Genomic DNA, 21394 nt, shown 5'->3' on the forward strand with positions numbered 1-21394 from the left:
TGCCCGTTTTGTCCCGAGCACGCAGACACGACTCTAGAGGCATTGCTCCAGCATGGGGGGCACTCGGGTGCCTGCTGCTGTCACCCCGTGCTTCCCTGGGAGGGCAGAAGCTTTTTGGCTGTCCCTGTAGCGACATGTCTGTCGATGACTTGCCATGTGCCTCCCCCGGCGGGCAGCTTCCCCCTGCAGCCTGGAGAAACCATAAGCAATCGTGGGAATGGGCGGTCGATCTCGTTACTGGAGAAGGCACGTTGGAAACGCATGTGGGGTGAGACTCTGTTGGGCACTCGGAGACTGGGGTGGGAACGGGAACAAAGAGGAGGCGGCTGCTGGGAAGTGACAACGTTTGGAAAAATCAGCTTCATTATGTCCTGTTATAGGGAAAAAAACAAAAGACAACCTGAGGTGAAGCAACAAGGGGGGAAGGCAGCCTAGCAAGAGCTGTAAAGATGTCAGCTGTATTTCTAAAAGTGAATAAATGGCATTCACGTTACTGCAATATAGTAGCATCCTGTGCAGTGCCACTTGTCTATTTAAATGAGGAGGCTGTGGCTTAATTCTTGGTAAATACAAAGGAGAAAAAAATGTGGATGCAGAATTGATTGAAGCAAGTTTTGAAAGAAAGAAGTAATAGTATTTAAAGTAAATTAAACACTGTCTTTTTTTTTTTTCCTTGAAATGCTAGCAAGATTACTTAAGGAATAATCTGTGTGTAAAAAACCAGTGTATTCCACAAACAAAAGCATTTGTTCAGCTTTCTAGAGCAGTCGTAATAGCATAGCTGGAGGAGCTCCAGAGGAATCTGTAAAAGTCTATGCATAATTAGCACTGCCTTTTAAACACGCAAAGGGAAAAAACGAGTGGATGCCAGCAAATAGTGGAAAAAGAATGTATAACCCAAACATTTGGAATTTGATTTGAATACAACAACTAGCTCAGTACCATCCTGAAAAAAAAAAAAAAAAGAAATGCAGTGGGTGGGAGTTTATTGCAGTTGTCTCAGTAAGTGGATAAAGTATATAACTTTCAGAATTAGTGGAACAGTGGCAAAAAGGAAAGCTTCCTGAAAAGTTTCTGCTTTCACATGAAAATGCCATTTCTTTAAAAAAAGTAAGATAAAAAGGGCACTGCTCTTGCAGAAGGAACCCGCAGAGTCTGTGAACGTGCTCTTCATGTGCATGTCAGCAAGGACCAGCTCAGCAAGTCCACCCTGAGCCAGGGTGGCAGGAGCCAGCATCACTGCGTGTACCGAAAGAGAAGGAAAAGGAAAGAGCACTCCTTTCATCCATTTTAAAGCCAGTATCTTTATAGTTTTTCATTGTATTGTATGTTTTCATGGAAAGAAAAACTCACAGCTTTTTTTTTATTTATTTTCTGAAAGCGATCACACCCTTTTCCTATTGTAGGAGACCTTATAGCAAGCCTTCCAGTGTCTGTAGAGGGCCTACAACAAAGCTGGAGAGGGACTTTTTACAAGGGCCTGAGATGATAGGACGAGGAGTGATGGCTTTAAACTGAAAGAGGATAGTTTTAGGTTAGATGTAACAAAGTTCTTCACTGTGAGGGTGGTGAGGCACTGGAACAGGTTGCCCGGAGAAGCTGTGGCTGCCCGCTCCCTGGAAGTGTTCAGGGCCAGGTTGGATGGGGCTTTGAGTAACCTGGTCTAGTGGAAGGTGTCCCTTCCCATGGCAGGAGGGTTGGAACTAGATGATCTTTAAGGTCCCTTCCAACCCAAACCATTCTATGATTCTCTTGGATCGTCAGAGAAGAGTACTGTAGAGCACAAGTGTTGCCCTTTCTGTCCAATTTGGGTTTTTCCCTCTGTTGATCACAGTGTTGATGGAAATGTTTTGGTCTGACTCCTCTGTGATGCCTACTGTCTTCTCTGGCAGGTGCTACTTTGGAGTACATCCCTCACGGCCAACTTGCAAACGCCCACTTAACCTCAAATTTGCGAACGCTGAAATTGGAGCAGGACATTGTGCCTGCTCAGGAGGAGAGGAAGACTCCTCTGGTGGAAGCTGTTCGGGGAAGGAAGTCCTTTTCTTCTCAGGACAAAACTCTCGCTCCAATTAACCTGACAGATGACCAACTTGCCTCTGGCCTCTATGGTAATAACTGGCTTACATTCACCTTTCATCGTGCTGGTGGAGTTTGAATATGAAATGCAGTTGAAGGAGGTTTTCAGGGTTCTCAAAATTGCAAAAGCAGGGAAAGATGTGGCTATGGAGAAAGTTACAGTGTGAGACCCTGTGTCTGCAGATGGTGGTTAGTGTTAAACGGCAGTTTGTAGAGCATCGGTGAAGTGCCATTTAGCATCTCCATAAGAAAAATTTACTGAGATAGAAAGGATTAATTTTTTTTTTTCTTTAAACTTTAATTTGTATGAATGTTTTGCCTGTCTTATGCTTAGAGGTTGGTATAAAAGTTGTTTCAGTGCATACTAAAATCTAAAGAAACAACCTTGATTGAACCTCCCCACCCAGTTGAATAGGTTATTGTTAAATGTGCCGTCTGTACTAATGCATTAGTTCAGGCAATGAGCTGTGGTCATCTGACACCAAGAATTAAGATTTTCTTAGCAGAGCAGAGTAACCCATTTCAATGTTAGAAGTCTTTCACAAACAGCAAAGAAAAAAATGTGTCTTTTCTTGAAGTTTTCTAAAGCATCAGAAAGGTTAGCTGCATGTTGCAAGATGGGGAAGTTGGGCTAAACTAGCTTTCTGTTTCCAGAGTTGTTTTTGGAAGTGTTCTTCTATATTTCCAATGTGCATCTCATGCCATGCCTGTATGTATAAAAAACATAGAAAGCCCAGCTTCAGTTGGTAAATTAAACAGAAACCTGTTTGTTTTGAAAAAATGTGTAAAGCTGCTGCGGTCGAAGCCAGCTACAGATGTGTACTGATACGTGTGCTTTGTGTCCCTTTTCAACAGTATGTGCTAATAATGAAAACACACTCAAATCTATCATGAAGAAAAGGGATGGGAAAAAGGATTTGAGCAACACCAAGAAGAACCTGCAGTTTGTTGGCATTAATGGCGGGTAAGAGACCTGTCTCCAAAAAATCTGTCATTGTAGCACTTTCTCAGTGGGAAAGAAAAGAGGAACCCAGGTGCTTTTGCATAGCTTTGGCCTGTCTTTCAGGCTGAGGTGCATCTGCTGACTTCAAGGCTCAGAGGGAAGAACGAAGCAGCTGAGCTCATCTTAATCCTCTATGAACCTTTTGTGCTTGCAAGTCATACATGGCATCAGCGTCATGTACCTGTAGATTAGATTGCTGCCAAATTTAACACAGGAAAATGAAACAAACTCGAAGAGCCATGGGAACGTTTCTCAGGCAATATTTTAGTGAGGAAAATTTTAATATGTATTTGGCAGCTGACAAGCGCAGCATTGTGCTCTTGAACAATACAGCAAGAGATGGCATTGTCTAAGAATTAACTTTTCTGGCCTTGCGCTAGATAAATACAGAAACTTTGCTGCACAAATACAGAAAACAGTATGGAAATTATCTTCTTTTAAAATATTACTTACTTGGCAGAATGTTGCAAACAACTTTACAGTGGTGTCACTAAATTATTTTTATATAGCTTTTCTAGCCCTTTCCTCAGATTAGTTTTTCTTTAGTGCAAATGCCTTGCGCAGTATATAGCCTAAACACCACAATAATTTCATTTCATAAATATTGGCTAAAAGTATTATTATAGTGGGGGAATGTTATCACTCATAAATCACTGTTGTATATTAGAGGAATTGGCTTAGTACATGAATTCATCAGCTGTTGAGATCGGTGAGATAAGACAGTTCATTAGACTCTGCATTATAATTTTCCGAATCATTTATGTTTCACCTAAAATATCAAAATGTTTTGGATTGTCCATTCTCCTCCCAGGTATGAGACGACATCCAGCGATGACTCCAGCTCTGAGGAGAGCTCCTCCTCGGATTCGGAGGAGGAGTGCGAGGACCACGAGTATGCCCGTGGCCGGCACACAGAGGAGGGGCAGGCCATGCCTCGCGACTCGGAGGTCTGCACCGTGGGGGCAGAGAAGGAGAGCACCCCCCCAGAGTGCGAGACTGAGGAGGTGGAAATCAGAGAGAGGTAGGCTGCTCACCCTCTCCCGAGCACCTCGGAGGGGGTTACTGCCACCTTGTTGCACGCTGTGAGCCGCGGGCTGTGCCCGTGCTGGTGGAGAATGCGCCAGCCCCCATTGCTGCTCGAATGCTGCCTGCTTCCCCTTTCCTCAAGCCAGTAGCCAGAGGCAGTTTCGTGGCAAAAGAACCGAGTGTGAGCGGGCAGAACGTCTCAGAGGGTGTTTTTTCCAGCCTCTGACCCCAGCGGCTATAAACAGTCCATTTACAGCAAGACCCAGGCAGCTCCCCCCAAGCAGAGGCTGTACCAGGTCACAAATGGCACTCGTTTGGGAGCAGGCAGTGCCTTGTTAACGACCTGGTCTGTAAAACAGTAAATAAGCAAGCAAACGAGTCTTGAACCAGGCACACCATGTCAGCAGCCTGCTGGGACTGCATCTTCTATTTGCACCATGTCATACATATCATACATATCATACGCTTCCTATGTATCATATACGATTATGTACTGTCACGCACTTTTTCAGTATTTCGTGTCCAAATTGCTGGTAATGACCTGTGTAAGGTAGCATTTGACAAGCAGGTGTCTTTTTTTTTTTTTTTTTGGCACATGGAGAGCAGTAGTGTGGCCAGTTTTTACTGGTTCTTGATTAGTGAATGGACAAAAGGATTTATAAACATAGATAGTGAAGGGATCTTTCATAGATACTGGGTTTGGCAGATGTTTACAAATGTGCTAGCTTGGAAAATTACGTAAGTGGCATAATAACAGTAAAAGAGCTAAGACAAAAGCTAATCTGTTTTACTGGAGATACAGCTTAGCATCAAACTTACCTGTAATTATCAACTGCTAAATGGAAGAGGTGCAGAAATTCATAATTAAGGGCTATTTGTAGGCCTTGGAGCTGTGAATTTTAAAGCGCCCTGAGCTCTACTTACACCATACCGTAGCCTGTTACTTTACAGGTTGCACAAAAAGATGGGCAGTTTCTCAAAGGAGCTTTCTCAATTTATATTTACCCTAGCAAGAGGTGATGGTGAAGAGGGGCAGCAGGATAGCTTGGATAGCCACGTGTACTGGAGGAGCATGTTCCTTGCTAGCTGGCTGCCCCGACAGTGCCCTTCAAGGGGAAGAGGCAGGATGCATGGCTGCACAGGACCAAGCATAACTGATGCAATGGGGAAGCATTTCATTGCTCTGGAAGCACCAGCAGCTGGATTGTAACCCTGGAGCACTAAAATTTGCACCTTACACACACAAGTTTGTTAGCCTCTCCACTTTTTGGGAGAATTTTCCTGGAAAATTGCCTATATCCTCTGTGTCAGGTTGTAGGCAGAGATGGTTGACCACAGCCTGCCATGCCATGTGGCACGAGCCTGGGCCTTCTTATTTTCAGCTGTTCCCCGAGTTTTGAAATTCGTGATGGAAAGGGGGCAGAAGTGAAAACATGAAGGGGGACTGGAGAAAGAGAGTAAATTTCCAGAGTGGTTGGGATGGAAAAGGCTGATTCTAGTGGATGGGAGCTGGCAGGGAGGCACAGCCTGTGCCCTTTCCCACCAGCTAATTCCACTTCCACCACAACTATTGGCATTTCCTCTTGTTAATCAAGTAATCAAAGCACAGAGGATATATATAATACATGCTCTGCGGTCATACAGCAGTAGGTGAGAATTCCCAGTAGAAAGGTTGCCAAGTCTAAAGCACGGAAGTGATGGGTTGTCTGCTCTCCGTTCCCACTGCTCCTCCCACATACATCTGGGAAACATGTTTTCCCTCCTTGTGGAGGTCCACGGCCCTGCCAGCAGCTCTGCTTACCAAGGAGAGACTCCCCGCATAGAAGAGCTGCTGAAGCAGCTTCCACATTGCAGCAGCTGATGGCTTGCCTGGAAACATTCATTCCCACACAACTTTCAGAAAGGTAAATGTTTCTACGCTGAAATGCCAAGAGAAAAATTGAAACATGCTCTGTATTCTGCTGTCTCCCTCAGGTATGAACTAAGTGAAAAGATGCTGTCTGCCTGCCACCTGCTGAGAAACAACATTGATGATCCCAAGGCATTGACCACCAAAGATGTGGTAAGCAGTGTAGGGCCAAACTCTCTCTGAGCTGCAACAGAAAAACTTTAGGGAGGGATAACTAGTGGTGTGCAGGAGCAGCACTGCAGTGGCAAGGCAGAAGAGGATTTCATCCTTCCTGGAAGAGTCACAAAGTGCTTTTTCTATCAGGAGACTTTTGTCCAGAGAATGTACTTGTGCTTTGTGTGCTGGGGTGTTGTCATCCCAAGGCACACACATAAGAATAGTAACGTGAAAGCAAAGTTTCAACACATCCGTGCATTCCAAGTGTTATTTTTGTAAGCGTTGCTTTAGCACTGCCGTGGGTGGCTCTCAGGCCTCGCATTAAGAGGCTGCATTGGGTGAGGAGCCTGTTTCTTCCTATGGCAAAAGCTCACAGTCTGTTCTGAAAGTGCACGTACTTTGCCTCCTTCTAAGCACAGGGATACTGCTTCTGTCTTGCTTACTGTGCTGGTAGATTTTATCAGTGCAGCAGGGAGTAAAGAGGATTCATTGTTAGCACTCAGTCTCAGGAAATAAGAGTATTTGCTTCATATAGGAATTGCCCATATGTCTCATACAGGAACTGTCTACGCTACTTTGTCTGAAAGTAAAGGAACACTGTTCAATGATACGAAATTTAGGTTTGCATTTGTTACAGTTGTGCAGTGATGTAAAAGGCAACAATCCAGTAATCCAGTGCCAGTCTCCTCTATAGAGAGCATCTGCAGCTTCTTAAAGACAATAATATTGTCTGTAAGACACAGACACAAATACTGTATGTGTGCAGTTCTGACATTTGTGGGCCAGGGAATGTTTTGAGAGGTTGTTTAATACAGTTGTGATGGGTAGTGTTTAATGCTGTGTCAGTCCTTCGGGAGTAGTTTAGGCATTCAACCAATAAATGCTTCAGGTCCAGTCGGAGTTGAAAGTGTCAAAACTGGCATAACCAGGTGATAATTTCTGCCTTGGAAGTGTATAATTTGAATTTATATGTTTCTTTCTTGTGCTTAAAGTGTTTGCCAGCAGCAGTGGTGCTGTGTAGCTGGAAACTGCAGACTAATCAGCTCTTGTTCTCTGTTTGTCTGCTGATAAAGAAGCCTTGTCCAAAAAGGGTAAACTTCAGTACAGCTAGGGATCCAAATGAATTGTCCCAACCTCTTCCAACATACTCAACTCTTGTAGCTGCTGTTTGTGCCAGAAAGAGCTGCAGACTGCTCCTTTTGGGATGTGATGGATTACTTGAATTAAAAAAGTGTACGGTTTACTTAATAATGTGTGTGATGCTGTGACTGCAAAAAATAATTTCTTAGTGGTATTTTGCACTCAGTAGTGCCTAAAATAAAAAAATACTTAACACTGTGTCACTTCTTGACCACTTTCGTGTTTCAACTCTGTATGTTCACAATACATGTGGTCTCTTAACTCAAATGACAGGACCCTGTAAGTTTGTATTGTAGTAGTACTGATGTAGAATGTTCTGTGTATATGTGTATGTAGTACAGATACATATGTGGTATTGATGTGGGTAGAATATTCTCCCTTTACCAGACATGGGCCCTCTCTGGTAAAGGTCCTCTGTGTTTTCCCTAGAGGCTAGAGAAGCATGCTGAGTGTCTTTTATGCAAAACTGTCCTTGAACTTACGGGCCACCTTGCAGGTAGGGGTTTATGAGAAGGCATGGTGGTACTTCAGGCTAGAGAAATTTCTGTCTCAGAAAGTCAGAGCTGGCGGTGACCACAGGAGCCCCCTTGGCTCACAGCTAGATCTGCTCCACCTCCGTTGTTCCCACCAGACAGTTATTTGGCCTGAGAGCCTCCTGCCATTCCATCCTCAGTCCATACTAACGGGAAAGTTTATCCTGAACATCTAATCTGCATCTTCTCATTGCTGCCAAAATCCCTTATTACCACTACAGCCAGCCAGCCTGCAGGTGAAGAACAGCTTCTTTTCTCACTGCAACAGCCTTTTGTCACTGTGAAAATGTTACAGTGTTCCTTTTCCCAGCTCTTCCTTCAGCAGAGCATCTCCAGTCCTTCCTGGTTCTCATCTAGGTCAGATTTCCTTGCCTTCTAATAGTTCTCGCTGCTCACCTTTGAAACCGTTTCAGTCAAATCTTTCTTGTTATTCAGTGACTGGACCAGACAAGGTAGTCCAGCTGTTGCCTTCACAGTGCTAGGCAGAGAGAAGGGACAGCATCACATGCCATGAAAGCTATAAATCTGTTTATTCACCCCAAAACAGTATTTGCCTTATTCACTACAGTGTGGTGTTATTGGCTCAGGTTCAGCTTGTGATCCTCTGTAATGCCCAGCTTTTCTCCTGCAGAACTGCTGTCCAGCCAGGTCTCCTGTACTTTGTGCATTTGATAATTCATGCCTTGGGCTTGGGCCTAATTGACTTAGCATGCTGTTGTTCTAAGTCCCTGAAAAATGTGCATTCCCACTGCTCTTCATCCTGCGTTCATCAGTGCTTTATAAATGTAGTTAAGTATTTCATCAAAATGGTTACTCCAAGTCTTTTTTCTGTTCACCAGAACTTGGTACTCATTAATTCTGGGGGTTATCTCATCCTAAAATTCTAGATGAACCATTCCTGAAAATGAGGTGAAATGAGAGGAGGTAAACAATTGATGTTTTAAAGAAGGGTTTAGTCAGAGGGGAAGCTTCAGCTTGTACATCTTGTTTGTGAGCTGAATACTTTCTTCCCACATTTGACTAAAAAAGGCCTGACCTCCTGCATCACTGACTTGTGGGATGGAAAATCCTTTAAATAGATTGCCCATATGTAAATTTTTCTGTCTTGGTTTTGGCAGAGGTTTTGTTTAAATACCATCCAGCACGAGTGGTTTCGTGTCTCAAGTCAGAAGTCAGCTGTCCCTGAAATGGTTGGAGACTACATAACTGCCTTTGAAGAGATTTCTCCTGCTGTCCTCAGACATATCATCAATATGGCGGATGGAAATGGAAACACGGCTCTGCATTACAGTGTCTCACATTCAAACTTTGAAATTGTAAAGCTTCTTCTGGATGCAAGTAGGTTGACTTGTTTGCATATTTTTTTAATTATTTTTGGTTTTTGCAATCCTCATGGGTAGAATTCTTGATGAGCAGGAGGTCAAGTTTGGGCTTCCTCCCGCAGCTATTTTAACTATTAATAGCTACACGTAGCTCATTTGGGTAGTCTAGAATCCTTGTTTCTACTGCTGGCTTTGGAGGTGATGGTGATGGCTCTTGAAGAAGTTACAAAAACACTCAAGTAAATTACATACAGAGTTGACCAGTGTTTGGGAGAGATAGGCAGATCCCTGACTCTTGACCAGTAGCCCAAGTTCATCAGCACCAGCCTCCAGCAGTCTTCTCTGGAGGCAGCGCAGCTCCTGCTCAGCCAAAGGTAGGGTGCTGGTGGAGGAAGATGCACTCAGGTATAAACATCCATTTTAAACACTAAAACTAGTCTAGCTTATCTTACTAGAGCAGTACAGGAGTTTTTTTTGGCCACCACCTTGGCACGTCTATACTGCTTTCCTGAGAAACTGGAGCAATATGGCATTCTGCCATATAGGAGCATTTCCCCGATCCATGAGCAATGTGATGATGCTTCATTTAGTTGCTTTTGTTGTTGCTTCCTTCTCTTGATCCCCCTGCAACACACCTGCAGAGAGGGTAGTGGCAGAGGGCAGGCGCCAGAGCATCTGCTCCCCACGTGCTAAACCAGAAGGCAGCCAGCAGAAGGTGTCATACACTGGAGCTGGTCCCAGGCAGGATGTGATCTCTTTAATTGTAGTTTTGGTCCCTGACTGAAGTTTCTTTCTCTAAACTAGTTATAAAACCTGTCGCAGCTGGTTGTAAAGCTTAAGTAGGCCAATGACACAGCTGGAGTGTAAGCCTAGCAATATTTATAAATCCAGAAGGGTAACATCAGATAAACAAGGATATTAATGATACAAATCTCAGCTTTGATAACCCAGTGCATATGTTACGCATGCAGAGACTTCCTCGGCAGGAAAGCAAGCGCTTTGAAATCGCTGGTCCTGTTTGAAGGCAGCCTGATGGGAAGAGTGAGTCATGGCAGGGGAATGCGGGGAATGTCAGGAGCACAGTGAAATGCAGGAGGCTGGCTCTGCAGCAGTACGGTGGGAGGAAACTGCCCCTCCGCTTCCCTGGGTATCTCAGCGTAGCATGAGCATGCTCATCTGTTGCTGGAAGTTAGCGCTCCTGTAGTTTATGGCAACTGGTGTATTTCTATGAACACAGCGGGTTTTGACTGCAAAATCCAACAACCGTGACTAGTGCCAGGTGTGCGAGAGCACGCTGCACATGCCAGCACTCGGAAAATACTTGGAAACAGGCCAATTCCTTCAGGTTTCGACAGCCTTCCTCTGGATCATGTCTAAATGGTCACTACAGTCAGCCTTGCAGTCAGCTTATATCACAGGAAGATTCTGGGCCCAAGAACTCCATGTCTGTGTGTTTGGTGGGAAGAGCAGATGGGACAAGAGACTCCTCTGTGTCACCATGCAGTGTTACCAAGAGAACAGATAGGAAAACAGCACCACTCATTAGCCATATAGAAAAAGAGCTGAAATGTGGCCTCAGAAAACACACCTCTGCTGAAGTAGTCTAGTCAGGGTTGGAGAGCGTCACTGCCAATAACTCTTTGTTACTCATGAAGTAATGCATGTAGCAGACTATCATGTTCTGTGGCTTCAGTGGCTTCCCAGAAGTTTCTGCTGAAAGTAAGATTGGTCTACTGGTTATAAGGTAGCACAGATCATGTCTATGGAACATGAAGAAATGTGCATTTTCTTACATCTGCACTTGTATTGCTTCTGCAATGTTCTTTTCACTTTAAAAAAATTTAAAAAGGAAAAAAAGCCTTTGGCTTTTGAATCTGAATGATTTCCTGAAACATTTTTGCTTGTTAAGATAACTGTGGTGTAATTTAACCCCAAGTCTAGAGATACTGTTTATGTAGGTCTGAGTCCTTGCTTTCCAATACGATGAGCACACTGAAAGCCCTGCTGCCTGGTAAACTAATAAGCCCTGATGGATTTCTGCAGAATTTTAGGAACAGAGACAGACTGGGGGTTAGACTTGAAGGAAAAGGAGAGCTCTTGTCAGCTGCTGGCACTAGTCAGAGGACTTGACTGTATTTGTTCCCAGAGTACTTTTGTTCACAGTCAAATACTCTGTAAAGCTGGAAAGAATCTTTAACTGAAAGTTTTTTTCTGCAGCTGCAAAACATGTCAAAGTACACTTGCAGATCTTTAAAGTAACACCTATTACAGGAAAATGTTTGTGCTAAGGAGAAACAGCTTTTCCACTGACCATGTTGCTGGGCAGTTGTCGTTTTGCGGTGTGGATCCCCTCAAGAGAGGAGCTTAACAACTCTCCTGATGGTATTCCTGGGTTTTGGACCCATGACCCTGATCGTCATGTCAAATTTCAGACCACTTGCTTTTACAAAAGAAAGAAAACGCACAAAGCAAGCCCTAAATGATGACATATAAAGTGGCTTTGTGCTCTCCCTTGTGTTGCACGCATAGCAGAAGAGAATCCTTTTCTTTCTCAGGCTCAAGAGCACCCCTGTTTATTTTTTTCTTCTCCACTTTCCCTTGAATTGCATCCATTATGAGAGCAATTGCTGTCTTTTCTTTTTATAGGCTTCTCTACTAACAGTTTATTCAGTTCATTAACACAATGGCTGCTTTTTGGGTTCCTGCTTTATTTTATTATCTCATCCCTCTGCAGATGTCTGTAATGTAAATCATCAGAACAAGGCCGGCTATACCCCCATCATGCTTGCTGCACTTGCAGCTGTGGAAGCGGAGAAGGACATGAGGATAGTGGAGGAACTGTTCAGCTGTGGGGACGTGAATGCTAAAGCCAGCCAGGTCAGCCAAACAGTTCACAAGATACCGTTTGCACTCCCGCATCTTTTTATCTTTCCTTCCATGCTCCCATCCCCGCTCCACCAGTTCAGCTTTTGCACTCACTCACTTTTACCCTCTGCGGTCTTTGATGTTTGTGTGTATGTTTTTTATTGTTGTATACAAAATGGAGCCGTGGAAGAACAGTTGAGCTTCAGGTCTGGATGTCTTCTAAAAATGAAGATTGAATGTTATATGAAAGAACCTGTACTGAATTTTTGGAGGCATTTACAAATTCTGCACCATTTAGCTCCTTCCAAGGAACTCCAGATGTCTGGAAATAGATCAAATATCTTCCATTAATTTAATAAATAGTGATGTGAATGTGGGCTGTATTATGCATAAAAGGTATTTAAATAATGGCAAGCAGAATCTTGAGAGTGCTGTACAAAATAATTTTTTTTTACCCCCAGAAGCAGCACAGTGCCAAAAAATACGTGTACATGCTTTGTCACTGATTGTGTAATTATTTGGGTTTTCCTCTTCTTTCCATGCAGGCTGGTCAGACCGCACTGATGCTCGCTGTGAGTCATGGGCGGATAGACATGGTTAAAGCTTTACTGGCCTGTGGTGCAGACGTCAATATCCAGGATGATGAGGGCTCTACAGCTCTGATGTGTGCTAGTGAACACGGACATGTGGAGATTGTCAAACTTCTGCTGGCTCAGCCTGGGTGTAATGGCACCCTGGAGGACAATGTGAGTTGCCTTTCCAGATAGTGCTTCATCAGATAGCTTCTCCACTCCGGGATGTTTTTCTGATTCAGTTTTTTTGATGCAGTGGCAAGCAGCTGAAATCTACTTAGATGACTATCTGACTCATAGTGCCAAAGTACCAAATGCATGAATCCTCTGCTTAGTGGTAGAAAGTGCTGTGATTATTTGGCTAGTATCTTTGCTTTTCTAACAGACCTACCCAGTAGCAGTTTTTCTGGTTAGCTGTAGGCATGCAGTGGCCAGAACAGAAAAAAACATTTGCTAACTCATGGTGAAACATCTTCCTTTCTCACATTCCTTTCCCCCTTTCAGTTAGGACCTTGTCTGGTGTCTTAATGGCCTTGCTGTGTTGCTGTGCTGTATCTGTGGGAAACATCAACCCTACAGTTCTCATCACAGGTTGTTCATACAGTATCTACACCATGACTTTGAGAGTACAGGTTTGGTCTCAATCATGAAGCTACATTGTCCTGACAATAAGCAGATACTGGCTATGACTTCAGTGCCAAGTGAGACACTTGTATGTTTCTTGTTTGCAAGGATCATTGCACCCTACACTATCAGCAGACAATTTGATCTGTAGACTTCTCAAGCTTGAAAATGTTGACTTAGCTGGTTTCTTGTCAGTACTGTGTTCTTGTTAGGAGCATCACTTCTTAGGAACGTTTACATTCTTCCTATTGCTTTCACCCAGTGAGGGCTGAAGTGGATTTGTGGAGAGCAGTGGGTGGTTATTTGTTGAAGTTGTTGCAGAGAGGCAGAGACATCATATCTGTTCATTCACTCACCTGCTGCAGGAGCTGGCTCAGTTGCCAAGCAGTGCCAGCGGTGTGTAACAGTTGGCCTGAGGGGAAAATGTAAGAAGGCCTCAGTGTAACAAACACTTCTGGGGGCAATCTAGGCTACTGCAGCCTGGATGCTGTTTGCATTATTAATGACCAAGTCAATAGTTAAAGTCTTTACGGGGATGTGACACTTAACTGTTCCTGTGGGCAGTTTGATACTGTTTCCCAAGCACAGCTTGTCTGCTGCTTATTCATTTTATAACAGATTTGTTTGTGCTGTGAGATTATGAGATTTCTAGCATTCCCCTAGCTATTCTGAATGTGACAGTGATGCTTTTCCAGTCAGCATGATCAGTAGTAAGCTGAACTTCATCCTACTGGTGTGTGCCACTCTGACAGTGATTCAGCATCTCTCTTTAAGAACTTGGCTTTTCCTCATATTGATTGTGGAATATTTGTAGTGCATTATGTTGCACTGTAGTGGGCAACTTCTTCTAGCTCCCTGTCTGCTCAGGACAATCAGATTTATGTATAATTGCTCTCTGTAGTCTCATATAAAGACTTTCCTTTTGGATGTTGTCCATCATGTCACATGCTGGAAAAAGGGTTTACAATTTCCTTAAACTGGTGTGGACCTCTCTAATACCACTGCTACGACAGTGTCTTGAAAATGTGCTCCATTCAGAGAGCCAGCCATAAGTGGCGATCCCTATGAGAGGACATTTCAAATACTGGCATTATTTTGGAATCTTCTATGCACATGAGCCAAAAGCTAGGCAGTGGACCAGCAAACCACTGTGAGATTTGTGCTAAGGTTATAGCTGCCTGACTTACCTGACTGGTAATTTAACTACCATCAGAGAGCAGGGGGTTGTAGCCACATGATGCACCAATTTCAGGAAGGGAAGGAAGCAAGGAAGGCAGAGTTGGGCATGCAGCAGCTTCGTACAAGTGTGCCCCTCTGGTGGCTCAGGGCTTCACATCCTAGGTTGTCTGACATCTACTTCTTCCTGGACCAAACATGGTCTAAAGGGAAAACAGCAGGTCAATAAATTATCCTTTCAGCAAAAGCACCCTTTGCTTCTGGCAGCCTTAACAGCTATGATTTCTGAAAACAGTAATACCTTCTGAGAAACTGAGGTGACAGTATTTGACCAGGAAAGTCCATTTGTTTGTACTCAGAGTTCCATCAAGGAGCATCTGGAATTATGAATGCAACTGCTCTTAGTGTTAATGGAAGCTATAAAACAACAATTATCATTGTAACACAGCAATTATAATGATACTTGATTAGCATTTATCCCTCCCGTATCTTCTCTTCCACTCCTCACTGACATTGTGGTTTCTCTCAGACAGACCAATCTTCTGGAATCACTGGTTTTACACAGCACTACATGTAACATTATTGTGATAATGGCATGCTCGTTCTTCCTCGGCAATAATCGAGACTGCTCGTTGAGAGAAATTATGAGGCCTCTGACAACTGGACTGCCTCATAAAACAGCAGTGCAAGGCTTATTGTCACTTAATTATAATAAAAGAAATTAAACAAGGCTCTAAATTAACCCAACTGTCTGTCTGAGCAGTAAGGCCTCCACTTCATAACTTCCCTTCTCTTAAAAGCCCAGTCAGCCCACAGAGATCTGTTAATGCACACAAGCACTAATTCTCTTATTTCTTCCTTTCTTCTCTCAGGATGGCAGCACAGCACTTTCAATAGCCCTGGAAGCTGGACATAAGGACATAGCGGTTCTCCTTTATGCCCATGTCAACTTTTCCAAAACCCAGTCACCGGTTAGTACACAACCTCCTACAGTTTATGTTTTAACTTGCTGCTCCTGAACATAATAGTAAACATAAACAAAAAATTAACCCCCTGGCAGCTGTGCAGCAGTACAGCACATGAAATTTTGAGTTTATTCACAGAATAATTTTTATGTTGGTAAGTTGAATGTACATTTCTAAATACAAACTGACTACAGAAGGCTGCACCCTGACTGAAGGATATCTCCTCCTCCTCCCTCTTATCTGGGTGTACAGATAGCTCACTAGCAGGGTTCGCTGCCTCTGGCTAGTGTGCAGAGATGTTTTTGCATCACTGTAATGCTAATTATTGACCTAGTCACCAAAACACAGCTGTTTCTGGACTTAACAGCTTGTCCTAGGTGTTCTGGAAAATACCCATGTGCTCTCCAAGCCCTGATGCACTCTCCTGATAAACTGCTGCTAAATATTTCACTGTCTGAACAACATGCACTCTCAGTTAGTAGGCTGTATGATAGCTGGCACTGTTCTTCCTAAAATGAAAAAAAGAAAAAAAAGAAAGATTAATCTGTGCAATTAAAGACAAGGGATTGAACAGAGTGCTTGTGAGTGCTGTATTCTTATTCGGCTGTCTGGAATAATTTCCCTTTGATGAATTGTTTTTTTCCTCTGTTCTAGGGCACTCCTAGGCTTAGCAGAAAGACATCTCCTGGTCCTACCCACAGAGCCACGTTTGAGTAGTTGTGCATGAATATCTGTAAAAATCTCTATGCCGTCTTTAAGCTGCTAAATATTACTGTTTTACTGAGACAGATACTGAATGTAATTGTCTTGTGCCTGAACTCACCAGCAAAGTGAAAGCAGAGATCTAGTGCTAAAGATAGAAAACTGTAAACTTGAAGCAAGCATATAGTTAAGTAGTGCTCAGCTCAGAACCTTAGCCAGAAATGTTCTTTTTCTCACCTACTTGTCTTTCTGTACACTGGCTTAAATCCTGTTTTTCTTTGCTATAGAGTATCCTTTCCTATGTTATGTGCAGCCTAAGACATCTAAAACTATCCATGCAGGGCTGTCCCGGTGGCTTGTTTTTAATCATTCTAAATGATTAGTCTACTGTGCCTAGACTTCATCACAGTAACCTTTTCATAAATTTCATTCCAACATTATTTTGATGTTTTTGATTACTTCGAAACTCAGAAGTTGCAGTTGCTCGTATAGTCAGCTCCGTGGATCTTGAGCTGGTGGGTGAGTGGGTAGGTATTGGGGATAGAGCCTCTCGTCAGGTCTGAAGTTCACTAAACAAGTTGTTGCTAATTGGGGATAATGTATAACTTTTTATATGAAAGATACTATTATCTATAAAATTAACTCGCACAGTATTTTCAACATTTTATATTCCTTAATAATTAAAAACTACATGAAGAATTACATGTCCTGTTACCATATTTTTATTAACTGTGTCAGTCTATAAACTCCACACATGTTTATCGGAGAGTAAAATTAGAGATACCAGCTGTATATTCCCCTTGAGTGAAATTGAGTGTAGTTCTCGGTGCATATTTATGGAATGCTATTACCTTGTCACATTCACTTTAGTCATGTGTATTGAAATGTTTGAAGTGCCTTAGACTCTTGCCATATTTTCAGAATAAAATTTCATTATGCTGTTTTACTTCTCTCCTGTATTACATGTGATTTGTCATCATTCAGAAATGCGGCAAATTACAGCTGCAGCAGCAAAACAGGGTAGATTGGTAAGGCAAGGCAGGGAGGACTGGATAGCTCAACCCGTGGGGGCTGCTGATGTGAACAGCATCAGTGCACAGACTAGCTTTTTCCTACTGACTGGCAGAGAAAAAAGCTTTGCCCAAGGTGATCTGCCTTTGCTGGTCTTGCACTTGCTGCAAAGGTTGGACCCCTTGCTGTTTGGGAGAGAAGTGGCCTCTCTCCTGGCCATGTGAAGCATCATGAGGAGGCACCAGTGTTCAGGCAGTTTGCTTGAACTGCAAAGTAGTTACCAATTGAAAGAAAAGCCTTTGAGCTTTATCTGCCAAACAATCCTGGCAGCTTGCTGACGGGAATGCTTTTAGATGGCATTGGTGCAAGTCCTGTGTATCCTTGTCAGTTCAGACCTACCTGAGGAGCCAGAGAAACACAACTCAGCGCCTTCCTTCAAGGGACGTGTACACTTCTGTTCTTCTGTGTCCTTCCTCCTTGCCTCCCTAAGTCCTTATCCAACAGCTTTTCCTATATAGTCCCTTTGAAATAGTGACCTACTGAAGCTATCCTCATCCCACTTGGCCTACATGGACTTGGTGGCTTGGACTGCATGAAGTTTCTGTGAACTCTGCCAGAGCTGGTTTGGTCCCGCTCTGCAGGTACTGCATGAGATCAGTGTCAGGCTGGTACCCCAGCTTGGGAGTGTCCCCTGGGCAAAGGGCAAGTGAAGTCTGCTCAGGTGGACATGTCTTAACAAGCCATCCCACCTTAAATTTAGTTTTTACTATTGCACCCATCTGGCCAACTTCTCACTCTCCACTTAGCATCTAATGTTGTGTGGCCGCTGTCTCACCTGGGTCCTACCTGCTATTTAAAGAGGTATGTCACCAACTTGCCAAATTACTGTGAAAATAAGGTCTTCTCTCCGACAACAAACTGATGGCAAACGGCAGCAGCAGTTGTAAAAATTTAAACAGAAAAAAATGCCCTCGCTTTGCCAGCCATGCTCACTCAGAGATGGTAGATGCAGGCTGTCCTGTGTAGCAGGGAGCTGAACTGTGCCCCACATATGCATCCGCCTGATGACCTGAGACTTGGTCACATACAGTGCATGACACCAGTGCAGGCTTCCCAATAAATTCCTTGTTCACTTAGGAGCCGGGTGTATTTCTCATTAGCAGAATTAGTGCAAGTTGGATCTCCCTGCCTTGGGCATGGCAAGAGTGTCTTTTGTTTCATTTTTAGATCTGTTGATCTGCCACCTCTTGCCACAGTTGAAACAACTGTCTGGAAATCAAAGTCAAGGTAATCTGTTCTTGTATTTGTGAGTTTAAAACACACATGGTGCTGGCGTTAAACAAATGAAGCTGATGAAGTGGAGAAAGAGGATTGCTCTAATCTCTCTCCAGAGCTTGTTCTAATTTTACAGAAAATCCAGTTTACTTATTTATACATGCTTGCCTGTATCTAATGGATTAAATTCTTGTCTAGTGGAGAGACAGGACAAAATTGCCAGGACAGAATTTGGACCAGGGACAGGTTTCTACTTTCAATTTTACCAAGAATATAATTTTTATTCAGCACTGGTTTGACCAAAACCAGTCTAGCTGTGCTTTCTTAAGGAAGTTAGTAATTATACTTTTAACTCTGGCTTATATCTCATAATGGTGCTTTTAGGTAGTCCTGCAAGAAGGAGGGAGTTGTACTTGATGATTCTTATGGGTCCTGTCCAACTCGGAATATTCTATGATTTTATGATACTATGATTCTATGTTTTAAAGTGTGTAGATTATACTCCAAAGTCTGACTTTGTTAAAGAGTGTGCTGAGCTGTCTGATAATGTCTCCTTCAGTCGTGCCACTGTATTGCTGTAGGAGATGCCTTAGTCAGCAACAATGTCCAATAGATCTCTGCCCCAAAAAAAGTTTTTTAAACAACGAACTTTGTTGCTGCACAGCTACCTTGCTACTGTGCTTCATTTGCATACATGTGGAACATACGGTAGCCTGAGGCTAAAAAAACAAATTTGAAATGCCTATGAATTTAGCTTTTAGAGTGGAGGGCCATGGCTGTTATTTTCTGGGTTGGCACAGGTCCCTGTCTCTCCCTCCACAAATCAATGGGAGTTCTGGGTACACGACTATTGTAAAAGGGTGTAAAAAAAGTGGTCCAGTGGTTCAGGTGACGACACAGGGAGAGTCATCAAATGTACTTTAATACTTTTTTCTTTTTTTACCTGGAAAAAAGCGTAGGAAGAGGAATGCGGAAATAAACATTCCTTCCTTCCCCCCACCCTGCCCCATAGCCAATTTCTGTATCAGAAACCAACACATTAGGGGTTAAAATTTTCTAAGTGATTGCATCACTTTCTAATGGCCTTGACTGGCGGAAGTCTGGGGAGGAATCTGGCCCTGCCAACAGCATGGAAGAGTCAGGTTATGCAACTCAGAGTTCCTGGATTGATTTAGGTGCCGTTTTCCTGGTAAGCAAAAAGGCTGACCCAGAATTGGCCTCCTAAAGCTTTAGAGAATATTAGATGAAGCTGTGGACTGAGCATTTCTGTGCAATGTTTAGTTTCTTCCCAAAAGCTCATTGTCTTGGGTTAAAATGCCTTGTAAAGCAACGTGCTCCCAGTTTTAGCTGTATGGTGAAGTAGGCCATTGTGGTATGCCGTGTCAGGAAGATTGCCGAAAGCAACCAAAACTTCGGATGTGTTGGTAGATATAGGTGAAAAGTACAGAATAAACTGATTATTTTACCAAAGTGAGTGAATTTCTGGCCTAAAATCCTGTTAGGGGAGACTTAATGGACTGAGCAGTTAAAAAAAAAAAAAAAAAAAAAAAATATGTGGAATAATTACTTCCCTCAGCATTTTGTTCTCTTGGATGGCCCTCCTGTCTCCACGAGGTTGACACCTGAAGCAGTTCACACTGTGGAAGTCAGGCCCTTCCCCAGGAAATAGTTAGGAGATTCCCAAAAGCATTTGTATCCACTGGTGCCCTTTGCAAGCCGAGTTTAATTCCGCCTGCTAATGCTGGATAGCATTTACCACAGGTGCTGGGATTAAGGGGTTTGCTATGCATACCAGCTCTGAACTGAGCTACCCCTACACGCTCTCCCCAGCATTCTTCAGTTCAGATCAGATGATGATTGACTCTCGATATATCCAAGCATGATGTTGTCATCACCTTTGAACTCTGACTGTCAGTGGATATATAACAGCTCTGGCACTTTTTCAAGACTGTAAAATAAGTCACTATCTTTTTCCAGTTATGCTGTCATACACTAAGTGAAGCTGCCACTTATGATCACCCTAAGAGATAAGGGTTACAGGTACAGAGTTTTAAAATTATGGAAATTAGCTAACACAATATTGATCTAAATGCAATGACTGAAGAAGGCATTTTTGCACGATGTACTTTCAGAGGTTTTATCTTCGTGATACAGCTGGAAGAACCCAAGTTATTCTAAAAATAGCTTTTACGTCCGTTTCTCCTGGTGTCTCATACTTTTGGCTGAGACGTCTGCCTGCTCTGGGTCCAGTTCAGCCATGGTGTGAATAAAGCAAGCCCGGGCGTCTATCCCTGACGCACAGGACTGGCTCTGTTTGCTGGGATGGAAGCGGCCCAAAGGCTACAGACATTCTCCTGCCTTTGAAAGGCAGCAGCAGAGCTGGCCGAAACTCTGTTCACACTCTTACTGCAGCTGCGAGCAGCTCTCCACTGGGCTCTGTGTCCGCCTGCGGGTCGGTAAACGGCATCCCTTCCTGCTCTTGTGCCTGCATCCAGGTCCACCAACCAAAAGCTTAACTACAAGCATTTCCTCGCTAAAAAGAGATGCTCTCAGGTGTTCACTTCACATGAGGATGCTTGGGCCTGCCTCTGAGAGCCTGACGTGGGAGAAGGGACAGAGGTAGGAGGTCAAGGAGCGATGCCAGAAAACATTGTAAGGAGGATTTTGCATTAAACAGTCTTAGAAATGGCCATAATGAGATTAGAGGAGAGGGGTACCCAGATTCAGCTTTGTTTCATATTTTGGCTAGGAACTACTGAAAGTGTTAGCCTTCACTACTCACAGCCTAATGCAATGTTTAAGGAAGTTGATTAAAAAATTCCCATCTGTTTTTGCGTTTCTGTGCCTGCATAAACTGAGCAGAAGTGCCTGGTTAGAGCTGAGCTACCTGGTTGCTGTCTTTCTCCATCAGCTGCTCCACCTTTATTTGGTTGGTAAGACATCATCCAATGTATCAGTACCTTATCGCTTCTCAGCAAGTACCACTGGACAGCAAAGTGCTGTTAAGGAGCTGCAGAATTACATGCTACCCGCAAG

General features: G+C 43.4%; 1 protein-coding gene across 1 annotated transcript in view; it reads left to right on the forward strand.

Moving 5' to 3' along the window:
• The window catches only part of KANK1 (KN motif and ankyrin repeat domains 1), a 27698-nt gene extending 10840 nt beyond the window's left edge, over nucleotides 1–16858 (forward strand). The window contains exons 2-10 of the mRNA XM_010296998.1: nucleotides 1893–2111; nucleotides 2935–3043; nucleotides 3894–4103; nucleotides 6083–6170; nucleotides 8965–9184; nucleotides 11903–12045; nucleotides 12579–12779; nucleotides 15278–15376; nucleotides 16025–16858. Coding sequence (XP_010295300.1) covers nucleotides 1893–2111; nucleotides 2935–3043; nucleotides 3894–4103; nucleotides 6083–6170; nucleotides 8965–9184; nucleotides 11903–12045; nucleotides 12579–12779; nucleotides 15278–15376; nucleotides 16025–16087 — 1352 coding nt within the window. The 3' untranslated portion in view covers nucleotides 16088–16858. The remainder of the gene's footprint in view (nucleotides 1–1892; nucleotides 2112–2934; nucleotides 3044–3893; nucleotides 4104–6082; nucleotides 6171–8964; nucleotides 9185–11902; nucleotides 12046–12578; nucleotides 12780–15277; nucleotides 15377–16024) is intronic.
• The last annotated feature ends 4536 nt before the right edge of the window (nucleotides 16859–21394 follow it).

The sequence above is a fragment of the Phaethon lepturus genome, unplaced genomic scaffold (genome assembly GCF_000687285.1).
Source record: "Phaethon lepturus isolate BGI_N335 unplaced genomic scaffold, ASM68728v1 scaffold45921, whole genome shotgun sequence".
In the NCBI taxonomy this organism is placed as follows: Eukaryota; Metazoa; Chordata; class Aves; order Phaethontiformes; family Phaethontidae; genus Phaethon; species Phaethon lepturus.